At 35.6% G+C, this 13740-nt stretch overlaps 1 protein-coding gene and 1 pseudogene across 8 annotated transcripts in view; both read left to right on the plus strand.

Moving 5' to 3' along the window:
- Dmd (dystrophin) overlaps positions 1–13740 on the plus strand; it is a 2349574-nt gene that overhangs the window by 124152 nt on the left and 2211682 nt on the right. For 7 of the 8 annotated variants that reach the window (NM_001370876.1, XM_087599108.1, XM_087599111.1 and 4 more), the window contains 1 exon segment: positions 11715–11989. The exons of the other annotated variant lie outside the window; for it this stretch is intronic. In NM_001370876.1, coding sequence (NP_001357805.1) covers positions 11959–11989 — 31 coding nt within the window. In that variant the 5' untranslated portion in view covers positions 11715–11958. 8 annotated transcript variants of the gene reach the window in all.
- LOC102551195 (60S ribosomal protein L5-like) lies at positions 2545–3381 on the plus strand (annotated as a pseudogene).

Consider the following 13740-nt stretch of genomic DNA (forward strand, 5'->3'; position numbering starts at 1 on the left):
CACCAATCAGAATGGCTAAGATCAAAAACTCAAGTAAAAACAGATGCTGGTGAGGATGTGGGAAAAAAGGAATACTCCTCCATTAATGGTGGGAGTGTAAACTGGTACAACCACTTTGTAAATCAATCTGGTGATTCCTCAGATAATTGGAAACAGTCCCAACTTAAGATCCTGGTATACCACTTCTGGGCATATACCCAACGGATGCTCCACCATATTACTAGGATTCATACCCGTTATGTTCATAGCAGCTATATTCATAATATGCAGAAACTGAAAACATCCCAGATGTCCCTCAACAGAAGATTAGATACACAAAATGTGGTTCATTTGCACAATGGAATACTACCAGTTATAAAAAAGAAGACATCTTGAATTTTGCAGGCAAGTGATGGAACTAGAAAATACCATTCTGAATGAGGTAACCCAGTCTCCAAAGTACATACATGGAAATGCAGGGACAAAAAAAATTGAGCAGAGACTGAAAAAAAGGTCAATCAGAAACTCCCTCATCTTGGGATCTATCCCATGCACAGACATCAAATCCTGACACCATTCCTGATGCCAAGATGTGCTTGCACACAAGGAGCCTTGCAGAGCTGCCCTCTGAGAGGCTCTGCCAGCACTGAATAAAAATGGCTGCAGATACTTTCAAGCCAACCATCAGATTGTGCCAGTGGACCCCAATGGAAATGTTAGGGGAATGACTGAAGAAGCTGAAGTAGATTACAATCCCATAGGAAGAACAACAGTATCAATTTCCTGGACCTCTCAGAGCTTCAATAGATGGAGCCACCAATCAAAGCATACAGGAGCCCTGGCTACATAGGTAGCAGAGGACTGCCTTATCTCATCTCAGTAGGAGGGCTTGTGTTGGGCCTGTGGAGGCTTGATGCCCCAGAGATGGGAATGTTAGAGAGATAAGGTGGAAGTTACTGGGGAAGAGCACCCTCTTAGAGGGAAGTTGGGGTGAGAGGTCATGCAGAGGGAATAGGAAAGGGGGGAAACATTTAAAATGTAAATAAACAAAATAACTAAAAAAAGCCATGGGTGTGGAAATTTATTTTGGAAAAGTTTTAAATGATATGTTCTAATTCATTAATAATTATAGCCAATCATTCTTAGTACATGAATGATTTGTGACAGTTTTCACTTTTTGATGAATTGCTCCTTTTTATCTATAGTGTCAAGTATTTTGTGGAAAAAAAACCTGCATGATATTCCTTTATTATCTTAATGATATCACCTATTTATTCCTAATATTAGGTTATGTGTTTCCTTATTTATTCTTTGTTATAATTATTACTGTTTTATCAGTGTTATTGATCCTTATAATCAACTAGCTTCTGCTTTGTTAATTTTCTGTAATATTTTGTTGCTTTCTATGGTGTAGATATATGATCATTTTAAATTCCTTCTTGAGGCTAAAGCTTAATTTATTAGATTATTGATTTATGGCATAAATAGCTCCTTTACTTATTACTATGTGTAGTTTGCCTTAGTAGGTGGATGTATGTGCAACATCATTTGTATTGTATGCATTTGAGTGCATTGTTTAAGTTTATTTTTAATTTATGCAATGATACTTGACAAGAAGAGTGTATATTTTATATCTTTATACTTGGTTTCTGAATCAAGTACATGTCAGCCAGAGTGATGTAGTAAGATATCCTAAAATACTTTTTAAATAATACTTTGAAGTGATTGGTTATAGAAGGAATTAAGATCTTCTTTACAAGTAAAGTTGAAAATAGAGGGAAAAACCAGGTAGAACATGAAATTTTTAGAATTAAATGAATAAAACGTAATAAAATTAGGTAGATTCCCTTATTAGCAAAAGGCAGAAGACAGACGGAAGAATAGAATGTAGCAAGGTTGAACAAGAAAGAAAATAAATTGATAAAAAACTGAACCAATCCTCAAAGCTTTATGGTTCATGGCATCAGAAGTTTTGATGGTCACTAAATACAGAAAAGGAAGATGTTGAAGAAGACAAGGCTGTACAAACTCACAGAACTGTGTGAAAAAGGCTAATATCAATCAGAGTCAAACCTCTAAAATTATATCATGACAAGTCTTTAAAGTAACAAAGGGAAAATACAATTTGTGTATAGGCAAAGAATTAAATAAGACATAATTTCTTATAAAAACCTCTAGAAGCGCTTTTTCCCCCTAGCGCGGCCAACTCTGCAGGTCTGCATGGAGCCGCAGGTCTCTGTTCCACAGGATGGGCTTGGTTGAAGTTGTCAAGAATAAGGCCTACTTTAGGATTTAGCTCAGTGGGGGTTGGGGATTTAGCTCAGTGGTAGAGCGCTTGCCTAGGAAGCACAAGGCCCTGGGTCGGTCCCCAGCTCCGAAGAAAAAAAGAACCAAAAAAAAAAAAATTCCGATCTTTGAGGATAGATTGTTGGGGGGAGGGTGGCAATGGGGGGAGGATGGGGAGGGGAACACCGATAAGAAAGGGGAGGAAGGAGGGGGAAAGGGAGTAACACTCGAAATGTATATAAGAAATACTCAAGTTAATAAAAAAAAAAAAGATACCAAGTGAGATTTAGAAGGCGGCGAGATGGTAAAACTGACTACTATGCACGGAAATGATTGGTGATCCAGGACAAAAATAAGTACAACACACCGAAATACAGGATGATAGCTCATATAGTAGGGGATATGATCGTCTGTGCAGCATATGCACATGAACTTCCAAAATACGGTGTGAAAGTTGGTCTGACAAACTATGCTGCAGCCTATTGCACTGGCCTGCAGCTGGCCCGCAGGCTTCTGAATAGGTTTGGCATGGACAAGATCTATGAAGGCCAAGTGGAGGTGAATGGAGATGAATACAATGTGGAAAGCATTGACGGTCAGCCTGGTGCCTTCACTTGCTATTTGGATGCGGGTCTTGACCGAACTACAACTGGCAATAAAGTTTTTGGCGCCCTGAAGGGAGCTGTGGATGGAGGCTTGTCTATCCCCCATAGTACCAAACGATTCCCTGGCTATGACTCTGAAAGCAAGGAGTTCAATGCAGAGGTGCACCGGAAGCACATCATGGGTCAGAATGTGGCAGACTACATGCGCTACCTGATGGAGGAAGATGAAGATGCGTATAAGAAACAGTTCTCTCAGTACATCAAGAACAACGCAACTCCAGACATGGGGGAGATGTATAAGAAAGCTCACGCTGCTATCCGAGAGAATCCAGTCTATGAGAAGAAGCCCAAGAGAGAAGTGAAGAAGAAGAGGTGGAATCGTCCCAAAATGTCTCTTGCCCAGAAGAAAGACCGGGTTGCTCAAAAGAAGGCAGCTTCCTCAGAGCTCAGGAACGGGCTGCTGAAAGCTAAAGCCATTTTCTATGAAGATTTTTTTTTTCATGAAGGCAATAAACATTGATCAAAGCAAAAAAAAATCTCTAGAAGCTAGAAGGAAGTACTATTTATGTGATACAAGAGAAAAACTGTCATCTTTTAGAACATAGAATAGAAGCCAGAATTTCCAAATATACTTTACAAGGCAAGTCATACTGTTACCCATATTAGACATGAGCAGTATTTCTCATGTATGTAGAAAAAGAAGTCCTTTACAAAATGTAAAATGTATTGAGGTTGAAGATGAATAATCACTGATTACTTCAATGGAAAAAAAAACTGACAAACACTCAGCACCCATTCACTACAAAGAAAATTACAGGAAAGTAAGACATGTAGACAACTTCTTCAACTTGACAAAATACATCTTCAAAACATACTCTATAGTTTCATCATAATAATCATGAAACACTTTCAAGTTATTTTCCCCTCATATGATAGTTCGGGGGAAAACCTTGTTTTCACGTCTACTATTTTTAATAGTATTAGATGTTCTAGACAGTGGGAGCAATAAAGATGGCTCAGCAGATAAGAGTCCTTGTTACTCTGCAGAGGACCTTGCTTCAGTTCCCAGCAGCCATGTGGAGTTACATAACAGCCCATAACCCCTGGGATCTATTACTTTCTTCTGACCTCCACAGATTCTAGGTACATATGTAGTACACATACATTCATGCAGGTAAAACACTCATACATATAAAATAGAGGACAAATTCATGTAAGAGAAAATAGCAATTTAAAGTCGGTACAGAAATATAAGGAAAGTAAATATAGGAAACAGGAAATGAAGTGTCGTCTTTATGTAAAGATGTTTTAATAGACTTTGTAGTCATTACACATATCCTAAAAAGCTACTAAAAATAATAAGTTCATCAAGGTCTCTGGTTGCAATATCCGAAACAAATAGTTAATTGCTAATCAGTGAATATAAGTGATGTATAAGGAATAAGTTCTAGAAATCTGTTGTCCAATGTTGTCTATAGATATATTATGGCATCCTTAAACCTTTATTAAGAGATTGAGTTTAAGGTCATGCTTTACTAACAAAATAAAATTTTAAAAAGAATAATTATGGGATGCAGCTGTGTAGTGAAGTATTTGCCTATAATGCAATACACAAGGTCTGGACCCAACCACCAAAACTGCCAAAATAAACAAATACAACTGAATTGTGTTGTCTTATAGTTTTACTACAGATGGAATATTTATAAATCTAACAAATATATACACATCTATATGCTGTAAAGTAAATCTTGAATGAAATATAGATATTTCAACAGAGATAAGTATGGCATTCAAGGGATTGGCAGATACAAGAGAGTTAAGAGACTGGTTCTCACCTAAATTGCCTACAGTTTTAATACAATCATTTCAAAACAATAGTAGTATTTTCTGTTTATAAAGGTAAGTACCACATTACATGCATTTTATTTTTATGAATTTTTTTCTGTCATTATAGTACCTATAACATATCCAGACAACTTATTTCTCATTGGGTGTATTTAAAGACTGACTTTCTTTCCTTTTAATGTTGAGATCATAATATAATTACACAATTACTTTCTTCCATTTCCTTATTCCAACCTCCTATATACTCCTATTTTCTCTCTTTCAAATTCATACCCCAAAAGCAGACTATTTTAAAACACCTAAAAATACATACTTTCATAGCATATATAACATTTCATCCAATAGAGATAACTATAAAAAAGGAAAACTGGCATGGGATGATCTGTTTCAGATCACTAATTTGTAAATTTTATGTAACAATTTGACTATCTCAGCTGCTTTTCTCCAGAATTATATATTGAATGAAGCCAGATTGCTTGGATCATAATGCTTGAATTCATGCTCAGAAACTCAAAGTTCAAAAATGTCCCTGTCCTTGAAAGTCAGCATATAACAATACGTTTACGATTTCCAGTGAACAGAATTCAGTCCTTGTCCTCATTCTTACGCACCACAGTTGGATTTTCAAATTAATACACCATTTATGATATAGAGACTGTTTTGTACTGATATATAGGCAAAGATGAATCTTCATTTTTACAGTACATAGCATAAAAGTATATCCTAAAATATTCATGTAAAGTATACAGATCAGTCCATGTGATACACAAAAGTATGCTCTCTTTTATTGAGAGGGGATCTGTATGTTGTATTCATATGAAAACAATTATATTTTTCTTTTATTCAAAATAGATATTCTTTTACAACACAGTCTGGTTATGGTTTCCCTACCTTTATTACTCCTATTTCCTCCCCATCTTCCCTCCTATTGGATCTACCCCATCTCTTCCTGTCCTGAGAAAACAGTCATCTAAGTGGCATTAATAGAATAAAATAAAATATTCTAAGCTAAAACAAAGGCAAGAAAATCAGAAAAGAATAAAATAAACAGACAGAAAAGAGTCCATGAAAAGTTTCAAGAACTATATAGATGCAGAGCTTAACTCATTCATACTCAGGAATCCCATAAAAACACAAAACCCTAAGCCTTAAAGTGATAATGTATATGCAAATGATGTATAGTGTAAAGTAAATAAAATTTTAAAAACCTAAACCTCTGGCATGACATTATGAAATAAGGAACCTCCCAAGATGCAGTTGAATTCATTTTCTCTTGGCATCTATTCCTGGACATGCAGACTACCCTCATGAGTAGTTTGTTTCCCCAGTGAGATGCCTCGGAGGAAACAAAATTTTCATTTGCAAGTTGTTATCAATTGGAGATCACTTTTGGATTAGTAATGGGCATGTATCCTCTTCCTTCATCTCTAGGATTATAAATGGTATAGACCATTGCGGGGCCTGTGCATGCTGCCTCAGTCTCTATGCATTCATATGTATATAAAAATCTGTTTATTTACAAGGCCTTGTTTCCTTGGTGTCCCCCATCCCCTCTGACTCTTACACTATTTTGCCTCCTCTTTGACAGGGTGCCCTGAGCCCTGAAAGATGGAGTTTGATGGAGACCTCCCACTTAGGGCTGTCTCTTGCTCTTTGCACATTGTCTTGTTGTGGATTTCTGTGTTTGTTCCAAATTTGGCAGAACAAAGCTTCTTGCTTCTGAGAAGATGGCTGAACAAGGCATTGATCTATGAGTGTAGCAGAATGTCATTAGAGAACAATTTATTGCTGTATTCCTTAGAATATTTGTATTTTATTTTACCCTAAGTTTCCAGTGCTGTGGTAAACAACAAAAATAGAAATGACCAACCCACATTTTTGCCAGCACCGTAAGGTCACATGGCATCTGCGGGAATTTTCATCTCAGTGAGCAAAACGTTTCCACCTGACTCATTACATTCCCAATTTCCATCTCACATTGCTTCCTGCTATTCTTTGTGCCCAGAGCAATCTCGCGGCTATTGCTAGCCCCAACAGCCGCCATCCATCTAGTTCCCAAGGCAGCTCTCTACTATGCCAGTCCCATACAGAGACTGCCTATCTTGCAGTGGACTTTGCTCACATACCCCCAACCCAGTAAATCAAAACTCAAAGCTTGTAATTTATCAATTAAATTTATATCACTAAACTCTCACTCTGCAAAACATGCACACAGTAAACTTACAGCCAATTAATATTGATATAAAATGCCCACCTAGATAAGAAAAATTGTCCTGTAATAATCCATCCCTTATATTCATAACTACCTGTGACCCTTTAAAAAGCGCCACACAGATCTGGGTTGTCCTTCTATGCCTCCATCTTGGTTCTTCTTCCTCCTTTTCCTCTCTTTAAAACTCTGTGCCCGCCTTATTTTTTCACTGCCCAATCACAGGTCTTCCTTATCTCGTGCCTCTCCTCACCTGCATATAGACAACAATCCACATTTCACCATCTGTCTAGTTAATAAAATAACCTTTCTCTCAAATGTGAGCTGAACACAACTATTACCATTCTGTAATTTATAAAGGATAAGATGCACCTAACACCAAGCCCATCATTTTTGTCAATTAAATAGTACAGTCTGTTATTTATCCTAGCTTAAGAAAGGCTTAAAATCTATGTGTTATATATTGGCTAGCTTGTATACTATCTGAAAACTATCTAATTAAATATATACTCTCAATTTTAAATACCCTGGGTGGGCTATGAGACTATAATTAGTCTTTAACCCCATCAGAAATCTGAGAATGGTCAATAATATCTAAAAATATAAGAAGCACAGCATGGCTTCCAGAACTGAGACAAGTTTTAGAGACAACCTCCTACCTGTACAATCCCCTGTTAGCAAAATGTAAGAGCATCAGTCTTCAGCCTTCTGGCCCAGGATCATCTGGCAGACCTTTGTAACACAGAATTTTGAAGGACTGATTATTCTGTCTTGGCAGAGATTAACAGTCAACTAGTCTGTATAGTGTGTCCTTTTCTGGACATTCCAGGCTACCTACTTTCAGATTTTTGGCTCTATGAGCAAGGGTGAGTATGGGTTTCATCTTGTGGAGCAGGCCTTACCTACACCCATAAAGCATTTGGTCACTAATGTACTAGCATAATTTGAACGCTGGACACCTTTGTAAATCAAAAAGTTTGTATTATGTTTCTCTTTGGCAGAATTCAGAGCATCTTCCTGTACCAAAGATGCTAGCATGTAGGGGAAAAGACTCTATGTAGGCATAAAAGCAACTTCTCCATATTCAACACTTGGGAAGATGTAGTCTTTAGCAATGGAACCTTGTCATCAGCTTGTGGAGAGCAACCTGTACTTTTGAGAACAACTTCTGTTGTTTGGGAGTTCCCACGGAACCACTTTGCCCCAAATCTGAATTATTTGTTATTGATTTTGGGAACTATAAACTATTTGGTGACAAAGAATATTTGGTTTAGACACTGCTCTACCGATTATTTGGTGATTTTTATCTAGATTGTCTTCATTTATTGATATATTTTAAGAAGTTTCTGTTGTGTTGTATTTCCATACTATGATAACTCATATGGCTCTTAATTTTAACCATCCTTTCTCATACTTTCTCCCTCACCTTCCCTATCCCTCTCTCTTCTACTCCTCCAGCTCCTCCCTCCAGTTTCAGTTTCCTCACTTATCCATGCATAATATGTCTATTTCCCCTTCCTAGGCAGATTTTTTTTATCTCTCATGCACCAATTATCTGTACTTAATCCTACTTAATCTCTGTGGTTCAATTATAATCTTAAGATTATTTTAATAACATACAAATTTGATCCATGCTTTATTATATGCTATCTGAAAATGCTTGTTTTTGAAAATGCTAGCTTTAGAACATCTATTCTTAACTCTTTGTTTATGTAGTCACATGTATAACAGACTGAGAATCCTCATCCAAAAATCTAAAATCTGAAATGCTACAATGTCTGAAACATTTTACGTACCAACACAATGCTACAAATGGAAACTTCCACACTTGACTTCAACTGTGATCCTAGAACAAGACCTACAGGAATGTTTTCAACTGCTGTTGACTAGTTTGCAAAAAGAAGTCAATGGAATTATGGCAATCTTTTCTTTTTTCTTTTCCTTTTAAATTCTTTTATCTTTTTTACAGTCCAGTCTTTTTCCTCCTCCTATTCTGCCCTCTGACTGTCGTGTATCCCATACTCCCCTCACCCTGCTCCAAAACCATGTTCCCACACCCACCCCAACCTCCCACCCCAACCCCAGCCGACCACCCCACTTCCTGGAGCCTCAAGTCTCTTGAGGGTTAGGTGCATCTTTTCTTACTGATTGGCAATCTTTTCAATGTGTTGTAGAGCAATGAAGACGTGCCAACCGCCTAAAACTTCCACTTATACAAAACTCAATTCAAAGTGAATCATAGATAAATATAAATTTTAAAGAATATTTTTAAAATAAAGAAAACTTTCATCATGCAAGGAACAGGCAATTGTTATTAGTTCATATACCAAAAATACTAAACCAAAAAAATTACATTCAATAAACCAAATGAAGCAAAATTTATACCATTCACTTCATAAATACCTGGATAATACAAAGTACTCCCATGTTACAAATATAATGAGTTCTGCATCTCAGCAGTAAAATAACAAACAAATGACAAGACTCAGTTACTCAACTAAAGAATGGAGAAAGGTATGTATAGACACTGTTTTGAAGTGTTTATTCAAAAGTAAGGGAAATGATGAGCTGGCAATTAATGTGAATTTTACTTAAAGAAGTTGAATAAATTCTGGACTTCTACCATAAGGTATTATATCAGAAATCCATCATACCATAGTATAGACTTAAATGTTTTAAGTGCATAAATCTAAAATATTTTTACCCCAATAAACTACAGTTTCAAAAAAGTACAAGAAGAGTTAGTCAATATCATCATCCACTAGATAATTTGAAATTAAGATTGCCATGGTATTTTCCTACATCTTAGGATAAGAACATGAGATACTGGTGGGAATTTGAGGAATGTGCATTAAATCATTCATACATTACTGATAAATATAAAATGCTCCAATAGCTTTACCAATATCTCTAAAAATCTTAGACACTCATTTGCTAAAGGGTCCAGTAATTATAATTTTGGTTGCTAATTCTCATAAGAAAAATAATATGATTGTTTTTGGTGCTTTATTTATACTGATCAAATCTTGGAATAACAAAAATGCCCTGCAGTTGATGAATAGGTAAACAGACCACAACAAAGCCACAGATAGACACACTACTCAGAAATAATTGTAAGAAGCTATTGATCAGCGCTTGAATGGCAATTAATGACATAATTCTGAGAGAAAGGGTCACACATTGAATGATTGCATTTTCCATAACATTCATAACATGGCAAAGTTAGAAAGATGGAAGATAAATTTGTTGGTGACAGGCCTTAAATGTGACTATGCAGGGTAAATGGTATGACTATAACCTGAGTCAAATCTTAGTAATAATGGAATAGAGCTGTATCATGATCAATAAAGTGAATGCAGAATACGTACACAGTGAAATTTTAACATATTATGAAGAAAAGTGCAATCATGACATTTAAAGAAAATTGGCCAGAAATGGAAATCATGTTGTTAAGCAAAATGAGCCAGACCCATCTCAAAAGAACAAATATAGTTTGTTCCCTTGCCTGTAAGAAATCTAAATGTGTGTGTGTGTGTGTGTGTGTGTGTGTGTGTGTGTGTGTGTGTGGTGTTGGGGTAGGACAGGGGTTATAAAATTAGAAAGGGAACCACGAAAAGAGAGGGAGAGTTTCTAAGCGAAGGAAGACAGGTGAAAGCATGAGATAATATAGGGTGAGGAAAAGCATGGCACATATGCCTACTAAACACATTGTACTCTAGTCTCTCTCTCCCATTACCCTATTTAATTTGCAAACTTATAATTATTATAAGACTCTAAAACAACTCAAGTAAGATGGTTATAATGGTAAAGCAAATACCTTTCTCACACTGTTATCAAAGTGTTTTAAAATATTGATCTTACTTGATACATAAATAATGAAGATGAATACAAATGCTTTGGTGGACAAAGAATCATTTACAAATGTCCTAGATGACCTATCAGAACTCTGTCCATTACTATTACAGGTTCGTTCGTTTGTTTGTTTGTTTTTGGTGTGTAGAGGTGACAATTAACTGATTATCTCAATATTTCATGGAATGGTTTTAATAATTATTACAGCAGAAATTGAGGAAGAATACATTTCTTGTAAAGTAGTCTTAACATAACTTACAACTGAAACTTGGTATTTTGCGAAGAATTCCCTGTTCTACTCACAAGAGGACTCTTTATTTTAGCGGAAACTTTGTCCCATCCTAAGACCTATTCACATTTTGCCTTCAGAACTCAGCTGCTCCATTCTACTCTTGCTTCTTTTAATCAGAATATTGGCATTATGCTACATAGTTTTGATTGGATCCCAAGGGTAAAAATTAATTTTGGTAGATATCAGATAGTTTAAAATGAATGGATTATTCTGGGAATTTTTTAATGTCCAGTAAAATAAAATGCCATTTTTTGGTAGTGTTGAGAAGAGAGAAAACAACAAAACAAAACAAAAACAAAAGACAGTTAAAAGTTAATTCTGGATCTGTATTTTCTGTTTATTCTTTTGGAAAGTAACATAAAAGTTACTAAAATATTGTGGCAACATTGCACTAATGTGCTTTTACATTTAGGGGACTTGGAGAGCAGGACTGAGATCCCTGTGCTATTCTAGTTTGGATGTGACTCAGGACAGAGTTGAACATTATTTGAATTCACAGAGCTTGCCATGCTGGAAGCACAGCCTTATATGTAGTGTCCATGGGCAGTCCTATTATGGCAAAGCAACTTGAGAGAAAAGGCGGGTCACTTGCTTGTGCGCAGGTCCTGGAATTTGAAATATCCAGAGGCCTCTACAGAATCCTGGCATCAGTTACTATGTTGACTCACTCAGTGTTGGGCTCACTCACTTGCCCCCTACAGAACTCAGCTCTTGAAGGCAATAGTCTTTATAGAAAAAACGAATAGGAAAACTTGAAGTGCTATTTTTTTTTCCAAGGCTGCTGAAGTTTATTGGCTTCTCATCGTACCTAAGCCTCCTGGAGCAATAAAACTGGGAGAAACTTTTACCAAGATTTTTATTCCTGCCTTGATATATACTTTCTCTTCCAAATGCTTTGGTGGGAAGAAGTAGAGGACTGTTGTAAGTACAAAGTAACTAAAAATATCTTAACTGTGGCATGACTTTCAGCTTGTGACAAGCTCACTGAGTAGGCAGATTGATTTAAGCTTATTACAGTAGCTTATGAAAAAGCATAAATTTTGTCATCTGTGTACTTTATTATCTATCTGTCTGTCTGTCTATATGTGTTTATGTATTATATATAATATATATATATATAGAGTATATATATATATATATTCTAGTGTATGTGTTCCACACTGAAACATTTTGAGGAGATATTAGGAAGAGTTGTGGGGGTTTGTTACTATAATTTGTTTGCCTTTTGCAATAGAGACACACATTGTTCTTGTTTAAGAAACCACTAAATAATATATGCATAGCTTGCTTTGAGTGCATGAAACAGACCATTTTGATTATTGTGAGGTAGATTATGTATCTCTGTTTTTATTTTAGTTGCTATTTTTTTGTAATGGTTTTGTAGACAGTTGTGAACTGACATGTATTTCAGTGAACTAATTCTTTATGGAAATAAGTGAGCCCTGAAGTTTGAAAAGGTTTTATCTGGCACACCATAGGGGAAAGTAAAGAAAATAGGTTGTCTTTGACAGTGTACATGAAGATAGAATTTCTAAGTTTTTTTTTTAAATTATACTTCATCTTTTGAATATACTGCTCTTTGTCATATTGTGATTATTCTTTAAATAATGGTACAATTCATGCTGGAAAATAACCATGCAGTGTGTTGATCTAAAAACAAAATAAAAACTAGAAAGCTTGTAATCCCATTTTGTAGTAAGTCATTTGGTGATTCATGTTGACTGTGACCTAGCAGTTCAGTAAAACTTTTAGATCAGACCTTTATTTAAAAATGTCTTCCACTTAGTCTTAAAGAGTCAGCTGTGACTAATGATTTTAAAAATTGACCCAAACACAACAACAAAAATAACATAAAAATAATCCATCATGAAGCCAGTGTGTCCCAGAGATATGGTTGAAGATTATCATTTTCTCACTATTTTTGACTTGTGAACTGTAGTCATGCTTATAATTAAGAATGAAGATAGAAATCTTCATAAATGGCTAATGATCCATGACTCACAAATTCTAGAAAAGAAAAGTCAAGCACATACTCAGAAAAAGGTTGTGGAAATCAAGGTTATGCATGCACTGATTTTATATAGATGCTCCTCCATTTCACTGTATACCACCTGTTTCTGTGGTTGCTTCCAACATTTCTTTTGTGAGCTTCACTATTATTTCCTAAAGGAAAAGCTGCTCTGTTTTATTTCAGTGCAAAATACATGAAGCACTTACATATTTTTGTAACACATAGGTATACACAATTCAATTATATCTTTTGATGTCTTTTGTATTAACTTATAAATATTATTGAGATAATTCGTTGGAGATAATTAAGCCTTCAAAACAAAAATAAAAAAACCAGTGCCCAGAGCACTGTTGAAGACTATTGATTAGAAATGCAGTTCTTAAGTGGAGAAAGGCAAGCTTATGCTCAGCTGTGCTATAGACAGCATTTCTAAACAGTGAAATAATGCTTCTGCAAAATAGCAGTAGGTTTAAGGGAAAAAAAAGTTGTTCTAATGGTTATGGTGCACGAAAGCTTTTGCTATTTTAACAGTGAACTAGCTGGGTGTTTTGATATTTGAGTCTTGTATCTCAATTTGCTTAAGATTTTAAGACTTTGAAGAACATATTTAATTGTTTTGAAATCTCAAAACATTACTGTTCGAATGAAAAGGTTATGGCAT

The sequence above is a fragment of the Rattus norvegicus genome, chromosome X (assembly GCF_021556685.1).
Source record: "Rattus norvegicus strain SHRSP/BbbUtx chromosome X, alternate assembly SHRSP_T2T, whole genome shotgun sequence".
NCBI classification, from domain to species: domain Eukaryota; kingdom Metazoa; phylum Chordata; class Mammalia; order Rodentia; family Muridae; genus Rattus; species Rattus norvegicus.